General features: G+C 49.6%; 1 protein-coding gene across 3 annotated transcripts; it reads right to left on the reverse strand.

Moving 5' to 3' along the window:
• Nucleotides 1–728: 728 nt before the first annotated feature.
• On the reverse strand, nt 729–17,304 carry LYRM9 (LYR motif containing 9). Of its 3 annotated transcripts, XM_045983807.1 has the most exons (5): nt 17,260–17,304; nt 11,617–11,836; nt 5,112–5,255; nt 3,416–3,508; nt 729–2,270 (listed from the first exon to the last, which is right to left on the reverse strand). In XM_045983807.1, exons 3-5 carry the CDS (start codon nt 5,235–5,237, stop codon nt 2,253–2,255), a joined length of 237 nt encoding a protein of 78 aa, XP_045839763.1. In that variant the 5' UTR covers nt 5,238–5,255; nt 11,617–11,836; nt 17,260–17,304; the 3' UTR covers nt 729–2,252. The 3 variants fall into 3 exon arrangements, with proteins under 3 accessions (XP_045839763.1, XP_045839764.1, XP_045839765.1); XM_045983808.1 differs by lacking the exon at nt 11,617–11,836 and having other exon boundaries at nt 17,260–17,298; XM_045983809.1 differs by lacking the exons at nt 11,617–11,836; nt 17,260–17,304 and adding an exon at nt 5,847–5,996.
• Nucleotides 17,305–18,189: the final 885 nt, after the last annotated feature.

Consider the following 18,189-nt stretch of genomic DNA (forward strand, 5'->3'; position numbering starts at 1 on the left):
AAACACACATGGAACGAGCAGGCTGGAGTGCTGGGAGAGTGAGGAATCCATGTGCAAGGTGCAAGGGTGCCAGAGGATGTCATGGACAGGGCGGGAGTGAGGTCAGCACTGGGGACAGGAAATGCACATCAATTCCCAAAAATTTTTCCCTGTCATTCAACAAAGGTAGTCTGGGTTTTTTTGGGTTTTTTTTTGTTTTGTTTTGTTTTGTTTTGTTTTGTTTTTTTGCCCTGGATGCTCATGTTAATCCCCATCCCCCAGGGAAGCAAGATGGACAGAGGGACAGGTTCATTTAAAGAAGTTGGGAGAAGTTTGGGTCTTAATTCCCAACAATCTGTGCTTTGGAATAGGTCCTTTCTCTGCCTCAAGACAAACTTCTCGGAGGATGTCTGTGGGAGGCAGCCAGGCCTGCCCATCGTGCAGTAAGGATAAGTGTTCCCCCCTCCAAATCAGCCCGAGCATCAGGGATAAGGAGAGGACCCGCACATCCCCAGACACACAACCAGTACTTGGCCAAGAAATAATCACAACCTACCAGTTTCCCCCATTATTAGAAAACAATAAAAATCTCAACAGAAGAGAGCCATCTCCTCTGAAGATCCATCTCCTCCTGGGCAGCTTTCTATAGGCCTGTCTCTAAGTCCTCAACACCTAGTATCACAGCACACAGTAAGGAACAACATGTGTTTGGGGAATGAATGAGCACAGCATTCAAGATACCAGAGCTCTCAGAAATCGATATATTTACTTCATTATTTGCTCATCAGTCAAGTGCATACAGATGTCCCTGAGTCACTTTAAGTCCTATAATTCATTGCGGGGTCATGAACGTGTTGGCTCATCCCTCTGGCTGAGAGTCCTTGGGGATACTCAAGTCCAGTGTGGCTTCTCCACCTTCAGCTGCTCCTCCTGCTCTGCCCAGCCCCCCCAGTCCTTCCTGGATGCTTTTCTTCCCTTTGCTGCCCCCTCCTCCCTCCCAAATCTGTAGTGTTTGGTAGATTCAGACAGAACTTGCTTAGTCGCCTGGTGACCGTGAAATGGAGTTCAACCTGTCCATGCTTCCATCTGCCCATTGGCAAAGGAGTTCTCCCTAACCATGGTACCCGGCCACGGCAGCGCAGCGGGCTCCCCGAGCCGGCTTCTGCAAGAAGCGCCTGGCCTGCGTTAGAGCTCAGTGCTCCTTGCTGCAGCCCTGGCAGGTGGGCGGGGGCATCACTGCACTGGAGATGGGGAAACCAAGGCTGAAGCAGGCCAGGTAAGGTCCCCTAAGAGCAAACTGTATGGAACCCAGCCTGTCTCTCCACGGGTATCAGTCACCATACCCCACAGGAATGCTTGCTCCCCACCTCCCTCCTTGCCTCCCTGCCTCCACCCTTCCTTCCAAGATGGTGGCAAAGCAGGGAAGGGCCAGCATGCCAGATCGCAGGTTCACAGAAGCCTGCACACTTGGGTGTCCGCTGGAGCTGCTCTGCCCTTCTTGTTCCATGCAGCCCGCATTTCACCACTTCAGGGACACTAAAGACTCCCTGAAGGCACGGACCAGGGCTTCACGGAAGGACAGGGCCTGGAGGAATGGCTGCTTGGTGCAGTGCTGGGCATGGGGGGGGGGGGGCATGAGGGTTCAGGGACAACAAGCAAGACGGGACAGGCCCGCACACCACTTGGGCCCAACAAGGAGTGCACCAGAGAGACATGTGGAGCACTGCAGGCGGGGAGGAAGGAGCGGTAGAGGACAGCCTCCTCAGGGAGGGGACATTTACTTGCACCCCCATGTACCCTGTCCTGCATGAAGCTCTTCAACTTCCTCATACTTAATCTTCACACGGGAAGACGCTGAGCTCAAAGACAAGACCCTTGAAAAGCCGCAGAACTGAGATTCAAATCCAGACCTGACTGGTTCAAAATCCCATGCACTGTCCTCTCTGGACAGCCGGAGGGGATGCCCACTCTGGGTCTCCAAGGACAACATCCAGAATACATGTGGCACCTTCAGAACGAAGTGACAAAATGTATTCTCCCCCAAATCTCCCGTGGCAACGGCCAGGAAAGCAAACATAAAGGATGCCAGGAACACACACGTGGCAAGAAGAGCGGCTGAGCTGACGTCAGTTTCTCCTACCCCTGATTTCCTGCTCTCAGGCAACGAGACCAATGGATATTCCAAAGTGGCTGCTGCTGCTGAGTTACAGGAGAAGCAAGGTCTCTGCACTTTAATGTCTTCGGGACAGCTTCATTCTCCAGGCCCCAGTGTCTCAGTTTTGTTTTTTATACTGTAAGGCAGAGAGAATCATTAGAAGTGGGTGAGGGAAGCCAATGGGGAAGGGAGGACCTAGGAAATCCTGAGAACCATGTCCTTTGGGGCCCTAGCTGCCTCCTGCAGGGGCTTCTCGGAGGTGGTGAGGCAGGCACCAGACAGTCAGATCTCTAGCTGGTACAGGGACCCTTTCTTCCTTAATGGAAAAGGAACCTGACGGGGTAGGAGGGCACACATAAGAAAGACAAAGAAGGGCGCCTAGGTGACTCAGTTGGTTAAGCAACTGCCTTCAGCTCAGGCCATGATCCCCCAGTCTGGGATCGAGTCCCACATCAGGCTCCCAGCTCCGTAGGGAGTCTGCTTCTCCCTCTGACCTTCTTCCCTCTCATGCTCTCTCTCTCAAATAAATAAATAAAATCTTTAAAAAAAAAAAAAAGAAGAAAGACAGACATGGGAATGTCACCAGGAATGTGGGGTGTGCCCATCCTGTTCTTTAAGCTACATCTTGGTTCAAAGAAAAAAAAAATCTTAGGTAGAGGAGGACCCTCAGAAGTCATCAAGTCCAATCACTGAGTTTTAAAAATGAACCCCGGCCCCCACATCTGGAGATCCTGATTTAGAAGGATGGGGGGATGGGGCACGCTCCACCCAGCTCTCTGGGTTGTTCTAACACCAGTGGGTAAGGACCAGCAAGTTAATTTGTATTCCTGACTCCCTCCCTTCCTCTACCAAAATAGATGCTTGAATGTTTCCTCAATAACCCTACCTCAGTATGAATACCTCTGGCTACGGGGAGCTCACTATGCCCCCAAACAGCCTTCCTGTCTGAGCCATCACAAGGCTGCTGCTAGTTCAGGCACTGTTGCTTCCAAGAAGACCTTTCTCTTCCTTCTTCCTGCTACCCTGCCTTAGCTTATTCAGCACTGTTGGTGTTTAGAGACTCAGACCTCCCCACCCCTGGCAGAAAACAGATGCAACCAGAAAGGCATCTGCCACCACCTCTGGGCTTCTGGAGGAGGGGAGTGGCTGGTTGGGGCCTTAGGGTGCCTCTGCCTGGCTGATCCGGCTCACGCATAGGGCAGGGGTGACCCCTGGTGGCCACAGGGATTACTGCTGTCAAACCCCCCAGAGGGTAGGAAGAGCCGGGAGCCAAGCACTCACTTTGTTCATGATCCAGTCTGCATCTTCAATGGCTCTTTTAATAATCTGCTGGATTCTCTCAGGATTGTCTTCATCTGAATGAACCCGGAAACTCTGGAAGTTTAAGCATTAAAAAAAAGATGACAAGACAAATTTTGCAGCACCAGCATCTTCAGAGCACCAGGCACAGGCCAGACACACCATGGCCACTCTCCACTGGGCATGGCTCTTAGCCCTCCAGGGACAGTTAGAAGGATCCCTCCTACAGATGAGGAAACAGAGGCTTGGATGCCCTAACCAGCCACTATGCGTGGCGGCGGCATTCAAATCCCAGTCCATTCTAACTACACAGCCTGTCCTCCTGCCCGCAGAGCAGCAGCACAATGGAAGACTGGCCCCCAAGGTGGGCCCAAAGGTGAACAAGCAGCAGGAGCCCAAAGAAACTTCCATCTCTCGGTTCCGTTTGCTCCCCGCAGGGCACAATAGGAAGGAACAGTGTTGGAAGGCCAAGCAGAGTGGGGGCTGGGGACAAGTGACTAGAAACTCCAGCCAGGCCCAGTGTAGAGCAGCGTGGGGCTGCTGTTTGCCTTTGACCAGAGAAGTAATGTGAGATTCAGGTTCCCCGATGTGGCACTCAGAGCGCTTCACAAGGGTACCTGGTACCTCTTCTGCCCAGTCACTCTCAACCTTTTTGTCTTCAGGAGCACCTCAAATGCTCACTCTGCGAAGCCCTCCCTGACGCCCTCTGACAACTAGCTGCTTTCTCCTCCATATTTTCACAGCCTGGCTGTTGCTACCTCGACTTTTTTTTTTTTTTTTTTTTTTTTAACTTTCCACATTACATTTGTATTCATTTAAGTTTTTTATTTTTTATTTTTATTTTTTATTATTTTTTATTTGGAAGTAACCTCTAACCTACAGAAGCTTTTCTCTACCAGAATCACCAGTCATAAACATCTCACATTTGCTTTACCATTCTCTCTTTATATAGGTTTGTACTCAATTTTCTGGGAACATTTCGAAGTTGCAGACATCATGCCCTTGACCCCTAAATGCTTCCATGTGTTTTAACAAGGAGATTACAAAACCACAGTAGTCAAATTCAGAAAATGCCACATTAGTATAATACTATCATCTCATCTACAGCCCATATTCTAATTTCAGGAAGGTTTCCAATAATGTCCTTTTTAAGCACTGGTTGTTTGTTTTTTTTTTTTTTCTGGCCCAGAACAAATCCACTCATTATATTTCATGGTCATATCTTTTCAGTCTTCTTGGAAGCAGAGCAGGTCTGCCTTTCTCGGTGCTTCCTGACCCTGCCATGTTGGAGGAGCCGAGGCCACTGGTGTGGAGATGGTCCCTCCGTCTGGATTTACCTGATGTTTTCTCATGAGTACATTCAGGCTGTGCATTACTGGCAGGAACGCCTGTCAAAATGATGCTATGTCCTATACTCTACTTTAATTATCCATTTAGCTGCCTTATTTGAGCCCTGGCACAGAGCTGATGTGCTAGAGGATAAGCGTCTGTTTTCTGAGCAGAAATCAGAGAGAGGAGCTGGGGTATGGTTTTTGGTGGCTCTTACTAGTCTGCCACTCCTCCCTTCCACTACCACCCAAAAGACCCTCCCTGTCCTCTACCCCCAACTCTGAAAGAGTCCTCTTATTATGTGACACCTCCCCACTGCCACCCCGAGCTCAGTATCCCCTGCTCCCACCTGCCTGACAGCATGTTTGTAATGCTCCTGGATGCCCTTGGTTGGCAGCTGCTGGCAACAGCGCAGCAGATATCGGTAGAGCTGCAGCGGCCTCTGGACCAGCTCTGCCCCTGGTAGTGGGGCCATCTGCAAGTCCCTCTGTCCCTGGAAAACACAGAGCATTATTTCAAAGGCATCAAGCCAACCCCTGGCCCTGAGCCCCCTGTTCCACGGCTCTGTGAGCAGGTCTGATACAACATAGAGGCCCAGACCCCTTCGTGCCACACCACACAGAACCCAGACCCGGAGCTTGGGTGGGGCATTCTGTCCTGCAGAAGCCTCAGCCCACGGTAGGCCTGCTGGGACCAGAGGCGAAATCACACAGCCTCATTCTTTCTGGAAGCCAACTTGTGGAGGGTGGGTGAGGTGGTGTCATGGACAGGCAGAGTAGGGGAGATGAACAAGAAGATCCTGCACGGTAGACTGAGAAACCAGCAGACTACAGCCAACAAAGAGAAGGGCCAGCAGCGACGTCACCTGAGAGCTGGTTAGAAACACTCTCGCCCCAGATCTGCTGGACCGAACCTGCCTTTTAACCAGATGGGCCACAGGCTCCTGCCTGGACCTCTACCACAGAGTCTTGCCTGGTGTCTGTTCCCACCTTTAGCCTGTTACTCCCCAGTCTCCTCCATGCTGATGCTAGAATGCCCTCTGGAGCCAGTGGCCTTGGCTCAACCCCCCCAAACCAGCAAGTACCTCGCCTCTTGGTCTCTTGGCACAAGCAGCGCCTTTAGCGTCAAGCTCCCCTCCTCTTCTCCGCCATGGGGGGAACTCATGTTCATCCTTCCAGCTCCAGCCCCGTGTCACTTCCTCTGGGAAGCCCTTCCTGACTGTCCTGCCCTGAGGAGCTACAGTGCCCTGTTTTGGAGCTGTTACAGTGCTTCCCACACTGCTGAGGATTCATCTGCTGCCAGGCCTGTGGAGCCTGGCCCGGGCCCTGGGGCTTCGTGCCCTGTTTGTTGAACTGGACTGAATGGAATCTGTTATCTGCTCTGTACAGATCGCCCCTCTCTGAGAGAGAAGCTCACAGTGTACCAAACGAAGGAGACCAAGATTAAGTGACTGGTCTTAGTTTTAAAGTGACATAAAAAGAAAAACAAACAAGAAAAAAAAAGAAGAAGACGACAACTCCCTCCCCCTCAAAAAAAAAAAAAAAAAAAAAAAGAGAGAGAGAGAACCAGAATACTAAATCTATCAGAGGTTCTTAAAACTACGAAAGGAAATTCATTAAGTAGCCGGTTTCAGAGGCTCCTTCATTCCATTTCCAGCATATTATCGTCCTGGCAACAATAACTGTCTGTCTCTACAGCTAAGTTTGCCAATGCCTCCTGGTACTCTGGGCTCCCGCCATGACACCGGGGCGGGCAGGTGGTGGTCTGCCCCCGCCTCAACCTTCCCCCCTTCTGCTAACAGCCCCGATGTGTGACTGGCGATCCGCCTCTCCCTGGGTCTCTGCCCACAGGTCAGGGTGGAGTTCCACCCCAGGTCTGACCAATCAGAGCTCTGCATCCACGTGGTCGCAGGGATTGGGTCACAGGTGGGCACATGACGGAAGCTGGCCCAATCAGAACGCATCCCACTGCCTCTGCATGGGTGGCCGGGAAGGCCTCCATTTTTTTTCCCTCGATACTTGCTGCTTCAGGGATTTGCGCCTCTCTCCAGGACGCCATCTTGTCTCCTCTGGAAGCCTGAGACTGAAGCCATACAGCAGCAGGCAGAGCTGAGGGTGTGAGGGAACCAAGTCTGAAGAATTCGTCTGAACCATCCACCCGAATTCAATCCCACCCCTAGACTTTGTAATGACTTGACCCAATTAATAATGCCCTTTGCCAAAGCAGCTTGGGTTTGTTACTCTGTCACTTGCAACCCAGAGAGTCTTAACTGACGGACAGATCTTGACCTCTCAAACTCTGCTTCCACAGTGAGGTCTGATGGTTCCAGCTCTAAGGAACAGTACAAACAAGGCAAGGCCCCTAAGGTTCTCCTGCCATGAATATCAACCTGCCAGTCTGACTAGCTGTACTGAAGCACATCCCCCCCCCCCAAAAAAAGAGAGGAACCCCATACAATGAGGGCAAAGACCTTCAAGGACCACTAGAGAGGACATACCACCGAAGTCCCCACCTGATGGGCAGACTCCACTGGCAGGCTTCCCCAAACTATATAAAGTGCTAATCAAATATTGTAAAATGCTAGTCGTGTAACAGATGGTTACCATCTGCAGGCTTCAAAATTAACATTTGGAAAGAGCACAACTTTGTTTCAGTAGATAAAAACCCAAGCAATACTTAGAAACCAACCCAGCAAGTATGGGCGGGAGATTATTTTCAGCTCAATTATAATACTTAGTCATTCTCAGTAATAAGTAGCAGAGAATGCATGTGTGGGTCCACTCAGAAGAGTTAAACTAAAAATGTTTTAATTTAATTTAAAGTGTGGGTTTGCTATTAAGGGGCAATGAACTTCACAGCACCATTGCTAAAACTGTAGTCAAACTCTGCGGCCCCTAACCATCGCCTGGCATATCTTGCTCTTTGCACTTGACTTTAGCCTATTCTGGTCTCCCTGCCTCTGGGAAGGTACCTCGGTCTTCTCAGGCAACCAAACCAAAACCATCACTAAGCCAATCTAGACTTCCCTTTCTGCCTCAATCCCACGCCACTGTTTCTAAGTCTTATCAAATTCTACCTCTGAATGCCCCCTCACATCTGTCCCCTCCTCTCTATTCCCACTGCACATCCTTGCTTCAGGCTCTTATCAGAGCTCCCATGGACAAAAGCCAGATTTCCAAGCAGGTCTCCCTATCTTCCAATCTATTCACCACTCAACAGCCATTGAATCTTTCCAAAATGTAAATCTCAGCATGGCATGTTCCTGCCTAAAACCCCAGATCTGATATCCACCCCTAACCCTGTCACTCATGACAACTCTCCCCAAATGTAGGAAAACTGTGAAATTATTTTAAGCAGTATATGGGCCAACATCTTTTTATTGTAATGATTTTATATTTATTTTCATGTGTAATAAAAAAAAATCCCGTAATTTCATAGGTAGTGTGGCTTAAATGTTTTAAAAAGGAATAGGCGTAAAACTGGTATTTTTAAATATATACAGCAAAGAAGAACGCAGTTGAGATGTGGATATGAGAAAAATCGTGAAAGTGGTACTAACTTTGGAAAGCACCGGCCTATGGAACAAAGTCCATATTCCTTCCTCCGAGGCCCCGGCCCACCCCCATCCCTTCTCCCACCACTCCCCCCAGAGTCCAGGCAAACTGAGCTCTGAGTGGCACACTCCATGAGTCTATGTCCTGTTTGCCTTTTATAGTCTCCGCACTGTGACAAAATGCCTGGCATATAGTAGCTGCATTAGAGTTCTCCAGAGACACAGAACCAATAGAATATACAGAGAGAATATATCTATGTTATATTCATGTGTATACTATTTATAAGGAACTGGCTCACATGATTACTGAGGCTGGCAAGTTTGAAATCTCACAGAGCAGGTGCCCCAGTTTGAGTCCATGTCAAACCAGGAAGAGCCAATGTCCCAGGCTGAAGGCCACCAGCCAAGAGAATCCTCTCTCACTCAGGGGAGGGTCAGTCTATTGTTGTATTCAGGACTTCAAGTGCTTGGAGGAGGCCCGCCCACGTTAAGGAGGGCAATCTGCTTTACTCAGTCTCCTGATTTAAATGTTAATCTCATCCAGGGGCATCTGGGTGGCACAGTCAGTTCAGCATCCAACTCTTGGTTTCCGCTCAAATCATGAGCTCAGGTCATGAGAACAAGCCCTGGGTTGGACTCAACGCTCAGTGCAGAGTCTGCTTGAAAGACTTCCTCTTCCTCAGCAGCCCCCGCCTCTCTCTCTCTCCCCTTTTTAAAAAATAAATGTTGTTAATCCCATCCAAAACACTCTCACAGACGCACCCAGAATGTTTGGCCAAATCTCTGGGCATCTCATGGCCCGGTCAAGTTGACATATAAATGGAACCATGACAGTAGATGTTTAATATTTACGTGTCAAATGAATCCTCCCACTCTTGCCCACAGTCTGTGCGGGTCTCCTGATCCTACAACACTCAGCTGTTAGGTCCAGCACCTCCCCCTGGAAGCTTTCACTGACCCACCATTCCTGCTACCATGTTCAATGGGAGATCTCTGGAGTACCTCAAACGGTTCGGGCTTCATCATGTGTTTCCTGCATTACTGGGAGGGTACCTGCCTGCCCTTGGCCCCCTTCCAGCCATCTCCCACATGGCAGCCACAACGCCTTGTCAAACGCCTTACTTCAAACCCTCCCACAGCTGGATGTGATGGGCTATTGTGAATTATTATTAACGATGAATTTTCTCAGGTAGAACAACAGTGTGTCGTGTAGGAGAATGTCCTCATTCTCGGGAGACGTGAGTGGAAGGAAGTGTTTAGGGGTGACGGGTCATCACGTCTGCAACTTACTTTCACATGGTTCCACAAGAGGCGACACAAAAAGAGAAAAGATGGGGTGAGAAAGATGTGGTGAAATGTTAAGATCGTGCTTAGAGGGCAGGAATAGGGGTGGACCTTGTGCTATTATTTCAACTTCCCTGAATTTTGAAATTTTTTTTGGTAACGAAGTTATTTTAGAAAAACCCTTCCACGGCCTTCTCCTTACCTAAGGGATAAAGTCTTAAACTCATGAGGCTGGCACTGACTCCTAAAGCCTTCTTGCCCACCCAGATTCACCCCTCGGCACGCCTCCACCCGCCAGGCACAGTGACATACCACCTGTGGTTCCTTTAGTAATAATAACAAATCCTGAGCACTTAGGATGACTATGATCACAGCCTTACTGAGTATGTAGCATGGGAGAGACAATATTCTAAACGATGCACATGAATTCATTTCATCTTCACAATAATTCAACAAGGAGATTCCATTATGCTGTCCTTTTACGGATAAAGAAACGGAGGCAAGAAATTTGTCCAAGGTCACAGAGCTCTGAGCACAAAAGCCAGGATTTCCACCTGGGAAGTCGGGCTCCAGAGTCCAGGTGGGTGCTACTCTTCCTAACGGCACCCCCCTCCCCAATTTCTTTTTAAGGAATGACTTCTTCCCATTGAGACTGGCCTGCTGAGACTATTGTCTGTGGCTCCATCTCTCCTGGCCAACAAGGAGAACATGAGATGCAGGCGAGGCCAACTGAGTACTCCCCATCTCTGGAAATGGGCTCTCGAGCAAGGTTACAAAGAACCTGAAAATGAGTTCATGCACTCTAGCAATGGCTGCATGACGAGCCTCTTCCTGCTCTGAACTGTCCTTGTAGCTCCTGCCTCCTGGCCTTCCACAAATGTCTAGATTCCTGCCAGGTTCTCCAGCCTTCTCCCTTGATTCTGTGAACCCTTAACACTCTTCCAGGAAATTTCTTTTTGGTTAAGTCTTCCTGTCTCTTCTTCCTCCCCACACAGAACTAGACTCTCTCCCTGATCTGTTTGCCCACAGCCTGTTGTGTCTGCTTAGATCAGCGGGAATCACCCGGGCTCTGAGTGTTTGCCTCTCGATCTTCTCTGACCGGACAGAACTCTCTGGAGCCCAGGAACTGTGTCCGATTCCCCCATCTCTATTCTCTCAGTGCCAGCACAGTACAACCTGGTACCGAGCACACTCCTCCGTCAATGCTCCCTAGCTGATGAACCTCAGAATTTTCCAAGCCCTGAGTACTCCTGCCCATCACCTCTGACAGCAACATCCTCCCTTTCCTGCCCATCCATGCCAACCCTTTCCGGTCCTCTCAGCTTCCCTCCAGGTCACCTGCAGGAATTCCCTGCAGGCAACTGACGCCTCCTACCTGAGTCAGTCTGGAGAGGCCATCGGGCAAGAATATTTTCAAATCCCCTCCTCCATGAGATTCATCCTTGCCCAAGAGCTGACTGATGGGCTAAGAGAGGTGCCAGACATTTTTACAACCACCCTCGGACAAAAAGCATTATCATCCCATTTTGCAGATGTGAAAACTGAGGCTGATCATGAATACACAACCAGGGAGTGGCAGCGCTGGGATGTGGACTCTGACTCGACTCCAGTGCTCTAACCTCCTTGAGTTCTTGAAGGAAAGGATTCCCTCCTTTTCCTTGTCTCTGTTAGGCTCTCAGAGCCTCTCTCCTGGATTAATCCAACACCCCTTCTGACATGTCTCTTCTTCAGTCCCTCTCTATGTGCAGCCAGAATGAGCAACAGAAGACAAAAATCTCATCTTTGAGTCTCTTGCTTGATATCCTTTAATGGCACACACAGAACAAGCTCTAAGCTCATCAGTATGTGTGTGTGTGGTGGTGGTAGGGGTGTGTGTGGGGGGGGGGATGTGTGTGTGTATGGGGTGTGTGTGTGTGTCAAGGCTTTCCCTGTCAACTGCCAATCTCTATCCCGTTTGAAACCAAATTCCCCATTCCCTCCACCCTCGACCCAGCTCAGCCTCCTCTGTTGGGCGCACCTGGCATGCAGTGGTCCCTCAACAGAAGGGTGTCGGATTGAACCCTTCCTCTCTCCAACACCTTCCAGTTAACTCTCCCGCATCCGGAAGACTGAGTGCAGCACTGAACGTACATGGGCCCCGGATCATGGCAAGACCGATGGGAGGACTGAGTAAGGCGGCACACATGCCTGCCGGGCTCATGGCAGCAGCTCACTCAGTAGGGAGCCCTTCTCGGGGCCTGGAAAAGTAGCAAAAGGGAAAACAATACATTACGGTATCTTTAGGTGCTTCTATCTGAGACAAGACTGGGCTGCGGAAGGGAGCTGCTCACGCAAACTGACACTGGGAGAGGTGGCGGGTTTCACTGATTTAGTGACCTCCACCAACATCAGAGAGAAAAAAAAATCTTTTTTTCTTTGAAATCAAACTAAAGAGCATGTGAAATTTATTTAGCTTTTTCCCCAAATCAGAACTGAATTCTGGTTATTCATGCTGTCGCCTCCGATGAATTAGAAAGTTCTAAAAATACTGAAGGTGGCATGGCCTGACTCATGGCAGACGCTCTCGGTCAGAGGTGTTAACTGGATGAGCAGAAAAGTCATCCAAAGTAGGGAGTCTCAAAACCAGAGCACCGAAGGCAGCCTTTTCCTATCCAGGGTAAAAGAAATCTCTTCTCCACATCCCTGCCAGGGAGCCTTCCAGCTTTTCTCCCTTAACATGCTCCCTCATGGCTGGGAGCTCACGATCTCCCAAGTCTGAGCTCTCCACTTCATTCGTGGATCTGAGCTCTGCCCTCTGGGGCTCAAGTCTCTACCTGCTCCCCCCAGCCCAACGACCTCCAAGGCCATTCTGTCATTGTTCAGTTAGTGACCCCAGCCCCGAAGTCATTCTCTTTCAAGATCCCCGTCGTGAAGGTGCTATCCTCTCCTAGTGCCTCCCTGTCCCACTCACACTCTTCAGGACACACGCACCCTCAATATCAGTCTCCCTCTTAGACGTACTGTCCAGGGGGAAAGCCACAGTTCTGGATCCTGACCAACTTCGTGGGTTCTGGAGCTCAGGGGGCAATGTCCCCTCCTTTACCTGGCAGTCCAAGAAAGGCCGCTCAGACGGCATTCTCGGCTCAGGTCCTCACGTGACTCTGGCATTCAGTGCAGAGCAACATTTTTTTCCATGAACACTTCTTAAATCTGTTTCCCATCTTGTATTTTATTAGTTCTGTCCACAGTCACCATCAGCTACAATCTCTGGGGTACCTGACCCTGTCTGTTAGCCAGCTCCACTCAATTCAGCACAACAAAAGCACAAAACAATCCCATCCCAGGCATGAATGGGGTCCAGAGAGAGAGACAGGAGCCCCAGTGAGCTGTGTCAGTCACCCACACAATGTCATTCAGAGCACCTAGCACGTGTATGGCTCTGGGCTCGGTCCTAGGACCAGAGACGGATGGCCTGGCATGTTACCTAGCTGTCCCATCTCGAGCTTTCTACATGGCTGATGCCATGTCGTACGACCTACCGTTCAGGGAGTGCCAGGAAGTGCCAGGAAGGTGTTGAGCGCTTCATGTGTTACCCTGTGCACCCTCACAATAATCTTCTGGGGTATGAATCATTAGTCCCATTTTATAGATGATGAAACGGGGGCTCTGAGAGGGTAAGAAACTTGCCAGAGACCACACAACTATTAGATGGTAAGGCCAGGAATCAAACTGAGGACTGTTGCCCCTTGTCCCTGCCTGCTTTGAACACCACCTGCTACATCTGTATCGAGCCATCCACTGAATGCCTCCTGGATCCAGGCTAAGGACCCCACAGAGAACTCTCCCGGAGCTCATTCAGGACCAGGCCCACATGCATGAAAGCACTTGACTGTGCTATTATCCCATACTTATTTTTCAACCTTCTCCATAAAACTTTGCTCCATGCTTTTCTGAAACCCAAGGCCATCATCTATAGCTTCCCGCTGCATAAAGATGAATAAAAAAAAAAAAGTCACAAGGCTGATGTCAATTATACAGACAAAGAAAAGGGGGCAGCTAAGGAAATACTAAAAAAGTTCTTAGGAAACCCAAAGGAGACTATAACAGGATAAAGGAAAAGAGTGAGAATAAAGCCACAAAGGGAATTTCCTGGGAGCCAAGTGATATCACTGGTACAGATGCTGAGAAATAGGCCTACGGCCCCATTTAACCCCCCTGGCTCTTTCTCTACCCTGTGCCCTGACATAAGGCACCTAAAAATAAATGGGGAAAAGTCATATATTTAAAAAAAGAAAGGAAGGAAAGAATGGAACTACAGAACACATCCAGAAATTATGCCCTATTAAATACTGATACAAGGCTAAATTAAGCCTGTGCAGGCCATTGTTTAAATATGCAATGATTTCTCTGGATGGGGAAAGTCGCAATATAGAAGCAGAGTGGTTCTGCTCCCCCACCTCCGGGGCTCTAACTTGCACATGCACGTTCCAAGCTAGAAAACAGGGCAGCAATTTGTGCTCCTCCAGTCCCTCTCCTTCCTGGTCAAGGCTCTCAAGACCCACCCTCCCCGTCCTCAGTGTCCACCCCCGCCTCATTCACCTGGACAGTACCTGGGCTCCCAGCTTTGTAACAAGACCCTGCTCAGACTATCCGACTGTCACTCTCTCCAGTGGAACCGGAGGATACCTCCTCAAAAGCACACCGTGTCACTCACCTTCTCCAGAACCTCTGTGGGGCGTTTACCCTTCTCAAGTCTGCTTCCAACTTGTCTCGTCAAACTCATCTCCTGCTGTCTACACTCCCTATATTCTAGCCACATACTGAACTTAGAGGCTAAGTTTCTGGACCTTGGGATGAGGCAGTCTACGTTCAAATCCTGGCTCCATCACTGGCCAGCGGTGGGACCTGGGCAAGCTTCTCAATTTCCACCGCAGAGTCAGCTGCACATCTGCCCACGGGGCAACTAATGGTATCTCCCATACAGACTTGTTGTGAGGATTCATGAATGCTCCTAAGCCACTAAGAATGATGCTCGGCACATACGAGGCACTTGGTAACTATCATTAATTGCGTCTCTGAAACATGCTGTGCTCTTCAGCACTTCTCTTTTCCTTATGCTGGATTCTTCACCTGCCTCAAGAATTCCTCTTGATCCTTCAAGATGTAGCTCCCACGTCCCTTCCTCAAGGCTCACACCCCACACTGCCCATACTCCTCTGTAAGATCTCACACTGTAATCCTTTCTATAAATGTGTGTTGACTTCTATTTACCAAAGAGGACACTAAAGCCAGGAGGACAATGGCTGTCCTGGAATCACAAAGCCAACAGGTGGCAAAGCCAGGTCTCAGACTCGGGCCCTAGATCCTCAGCTCTTCCTCCCACACCTGCTGTCTCTCTCAGAGCCCAAGGAGCCACTCTAAACAGCCCATGTGTCCACTCAACCGCCCTGAGCCAGTTTGCCAGCTTCAAGTGAACCTGGTGAGCTAGCCCCATCAATGCAAACTGGAAAAATCAGACAAAAGGCAAACATGCTGATCTCAGAGCAGAGCAACCAGCAACATGAAGCAAGTCATTGTGACGTTCGGCAATGGCCTCCCACACACAGGCCACAACACTCCACTGTGGTTTGAGGGCAAAAGAAGGAAACCATTACTTAACCACCAGGTGTCTGCCACGTGGCTGGGTACTTCACGGGGGACTACTTACTCTACAACCCTAATACTCCCATTTTGCGGAGGATGAAAAAACTGAGGCTCCAGGTCACACAGAACTGGGTGAGAGCGCAGCTAGGCTTTGTACCTAGGTCTCTACCCTCCTAACAAGCTCTTTCTACACATACGCAGGGCTCATCTCAGAGGACCCTTGAGCTGAAAGCTCCCGATTTACCCTTCTCTCACTCTCTCCCTTCCTCCCTTACCCAACTGCTCTTCCAGGCACCCACATTGCTCTGCCCTAAAGGAATCCAGGTCTCACTTAGGAGGACTTTCCTACCACTCTGCAGTCCCTTCTATCTTTCTTCCTGGCACTTTTCACCACCTGACACGGATTTAATTCTCCATATTCCCCCACTGGAATGTAAACTCCGTACAGCAGGAAGTTAATTTATTTTGTTCACGGCTGTCTCCCTAATATAGTACGGTGCCTGATACATGGTAGGCATATGAGCACATGTACTGAAATAGTCACTGAGCATCAAGAAGGTCTAGGTACTGGGGTTACAGAAACAAACAGAAGGCCCTGACCCTATATACCTTACACATTAACACAAAACTAAAACTAACTATTCAGTTGTAATTGCTACAAAGGGGAATTCAGGTCCCTGAGAGAATGGCTCATGGGGTCCCTCACCCAGTCAAGGGTCAGAGGTTTCTTGAGAAAAGAACATTCAATCTGAGGTCTGAAGGAAGAGGAGGATTTGGTGAAGGGATGGTGAAGGCGGAAGGCATATTGCATGAAGGCTTAAGGGAGGAAGGGACTGCCAGGCCCCCCAGAGTGGGGGGAGGGGTGCCAAGGGAGAGCAAGAGCTAACAAGATGACGGCCAGGAAGTCTGGGTCAGATCCAGAAAAGGCTTGGTAGGAGGTGAAGAGTTAAGATTAGTCCCAAGGTCCATCAACTGATGAATGGATAAATAAAACATGGTACATTCATAGTGGAGTATTATTTTGTAATAAAAAGAAATGAAGTACTGATACGGGATACAAAATGGGTAAACCTTGAAAACATTACTGTAAGTGAAAGAAGCCAGTCATAAAAGACCAAATATTGGATGATTCCATTTACACGAAATGTGCAGAATGGGCAAATTCATAGAGACAGCAAGTAGAATAGGGAGTGCCCAGGGCGGGGGTGGGGGAATGGGAGTTTGAGAGTGACAGCTAAAGGAGAAATTTCTTTTGGGGACAATGAATGTGCTCTAAAATTGATTCTGGGTATGGATGCACAACTCTGACTATACTAAAAGACATTCGATGGTGCACTTTAAGTGAGTGAATTGTAAGTTATATAAAACAAACAAAAAGCCACTATGGTGACTGCTGTTGAAATGTGCAAGCCTGATGATTCACAGACCTGTAACCCTGAGGTAAATAATATATGTTAATAAAAATAATTTTAAAAAATAAAAATAAATAAAACAAAAGAGTCCTGAGGACCAAGGGGTTCCGCACTCCGCGGGACTTGACGCATCATGCAGACACATCTATGAGAACGTGAAGGTCACTCCAGGCAAGCGTGCTCCGGGGGAGCTAGCCTGGGGCAGATGGGCGGCGGAGGGGCCCCGTCTGCTTTTATAAACGGCCCAGCCGAGACTGAGCGCGGAGGTGGGTGCCAGACAGTGGGCATTTCGCAGAGGCGTCTGGAGTCCCCCGGGCTCGCTGCGGCCCTCCCCGCAAACTGGGGCCTGCCCCGCTCCCCCGAGCCTCCCGGCGAGGCCTGCGACGGGCCCGAGCGCGGCCGGGAGCGGCACACCGGGACACCTGGCCCTCCGAGGCCACGAGAGCCGACGCGGAGGGGACGGGGGCGACAGGAGGCCCGATGGGTCGTCCACTGGCCGCGCAAGACCGAGGACGGCCGAGGCCTCACACCCCTAGCTCACCCCGCCGCCCCGGGCTGCTCCGTCCCCCTTGCGCCCATTCGAGCGCGGCTTCGCTCCCTCCCTCCGAAAGCGCAGCTCGGCTCACCCGCCTCCACTGAGCAACGTCAACCCCGGACGCGACGGACGCCGCAGCCACAAGTGCGCCTGCGCCGCAGGATCGGCGCGGCACCGCCCCCGCCCGTCGGCTGTTCGTCGAGCGCCCTCTGCTGGCCGCATGCGTGGCTGGGGTCTGTTTATAAAGAAACCCTACAGGCGAAACAGGCTGGGTGCCCCTCGCCTGATCCAACCCCACCCAGATGAGAAAGAAGGCTGTCCCTCTAACAGTTGCCTTCTCTACCTTAAACATCCACTCTTCCTTCTGGCTGTTGCTACCTCGGATATAAGCCCTGAAGGCAGGCTCTCCCCCATGTTCTTGAATACGGATCGCTGCTAAAACATTAGGGGTGTTCAAGATTGGTGAAAAGGCTTGCTGGAGGACTTCCCCTAAACCACTCGTGCTGATGACAGGAATTGTATTTGTAAGGGAATCTGCGTTTTGAGTCATTTCATCAAATTGCAGTCCCATAACACCTGTCAAAAGAATAAATATGACAGTAATAGGCATGCTTCCTTTCAGTCCCATCTATAATTATAATTGAGGAAAAGAATACAGAATTTAAACTCAGAGCTACTGCCAGTATCATTCTTTGAAAATGAAATAATGCTGTTTTATTAAATAGGCTCTCCCCTCTCTCTAATGTTTAAAGCTAAAGTGCTTCTCTGAATTGATTTAAATACAAGTTTTATATCCTGAAAGAAATAAAGATGAGTCTTTATCTTAAGACAAACCCCCTGTTCAATGATGCTGCTGATCTTCTCTCAGCTGTCTGAAAGAGAGTTGGGTTGTTAGTGGATAATATTGTTTCTGTTCACGTCTCACTTCTCTAGGGCTTTTTAAACCCATTTGTAATGAAAAGGCTGATTTCCTTACACAGACTGACTCCATGTGTAGCTGATTTAACAGAACAACTTTTTC

The sequence above is a fragment of the Meles meles genome, chromosome 18, assembly GCF_922984935.1.
Source record: "Meles meles chromosome 18, mMelMel3.1 paternal haplotype, whole genome shotgun sequence".
In the NCBI taxonomy this organism is placed as follows: domain Eukaryota; kingdom Metazoa; phylum Chordata; class Mammalia; order Carnivora; family Mustelidae; genus Meles; species Meles meles.

Excerpts from the sequence above, each read along its gene's own strand:
- LYRM9 (XM_045983807.1), bottom strand. The coding sequence starts at position 5,237 with ATGGCCCCACTACCAGGGGCAGAGCTGGTCCAGAGGCCGCTGCAGCTC. Across the intron at positions 3,509-5,111 it reads ACAAACATGCTGTCAGGCAG|AGTTTCCGGGTTCATTCAGA; the intron begins GTGGGAGCAGGG and ends TTAAACTTCCAG.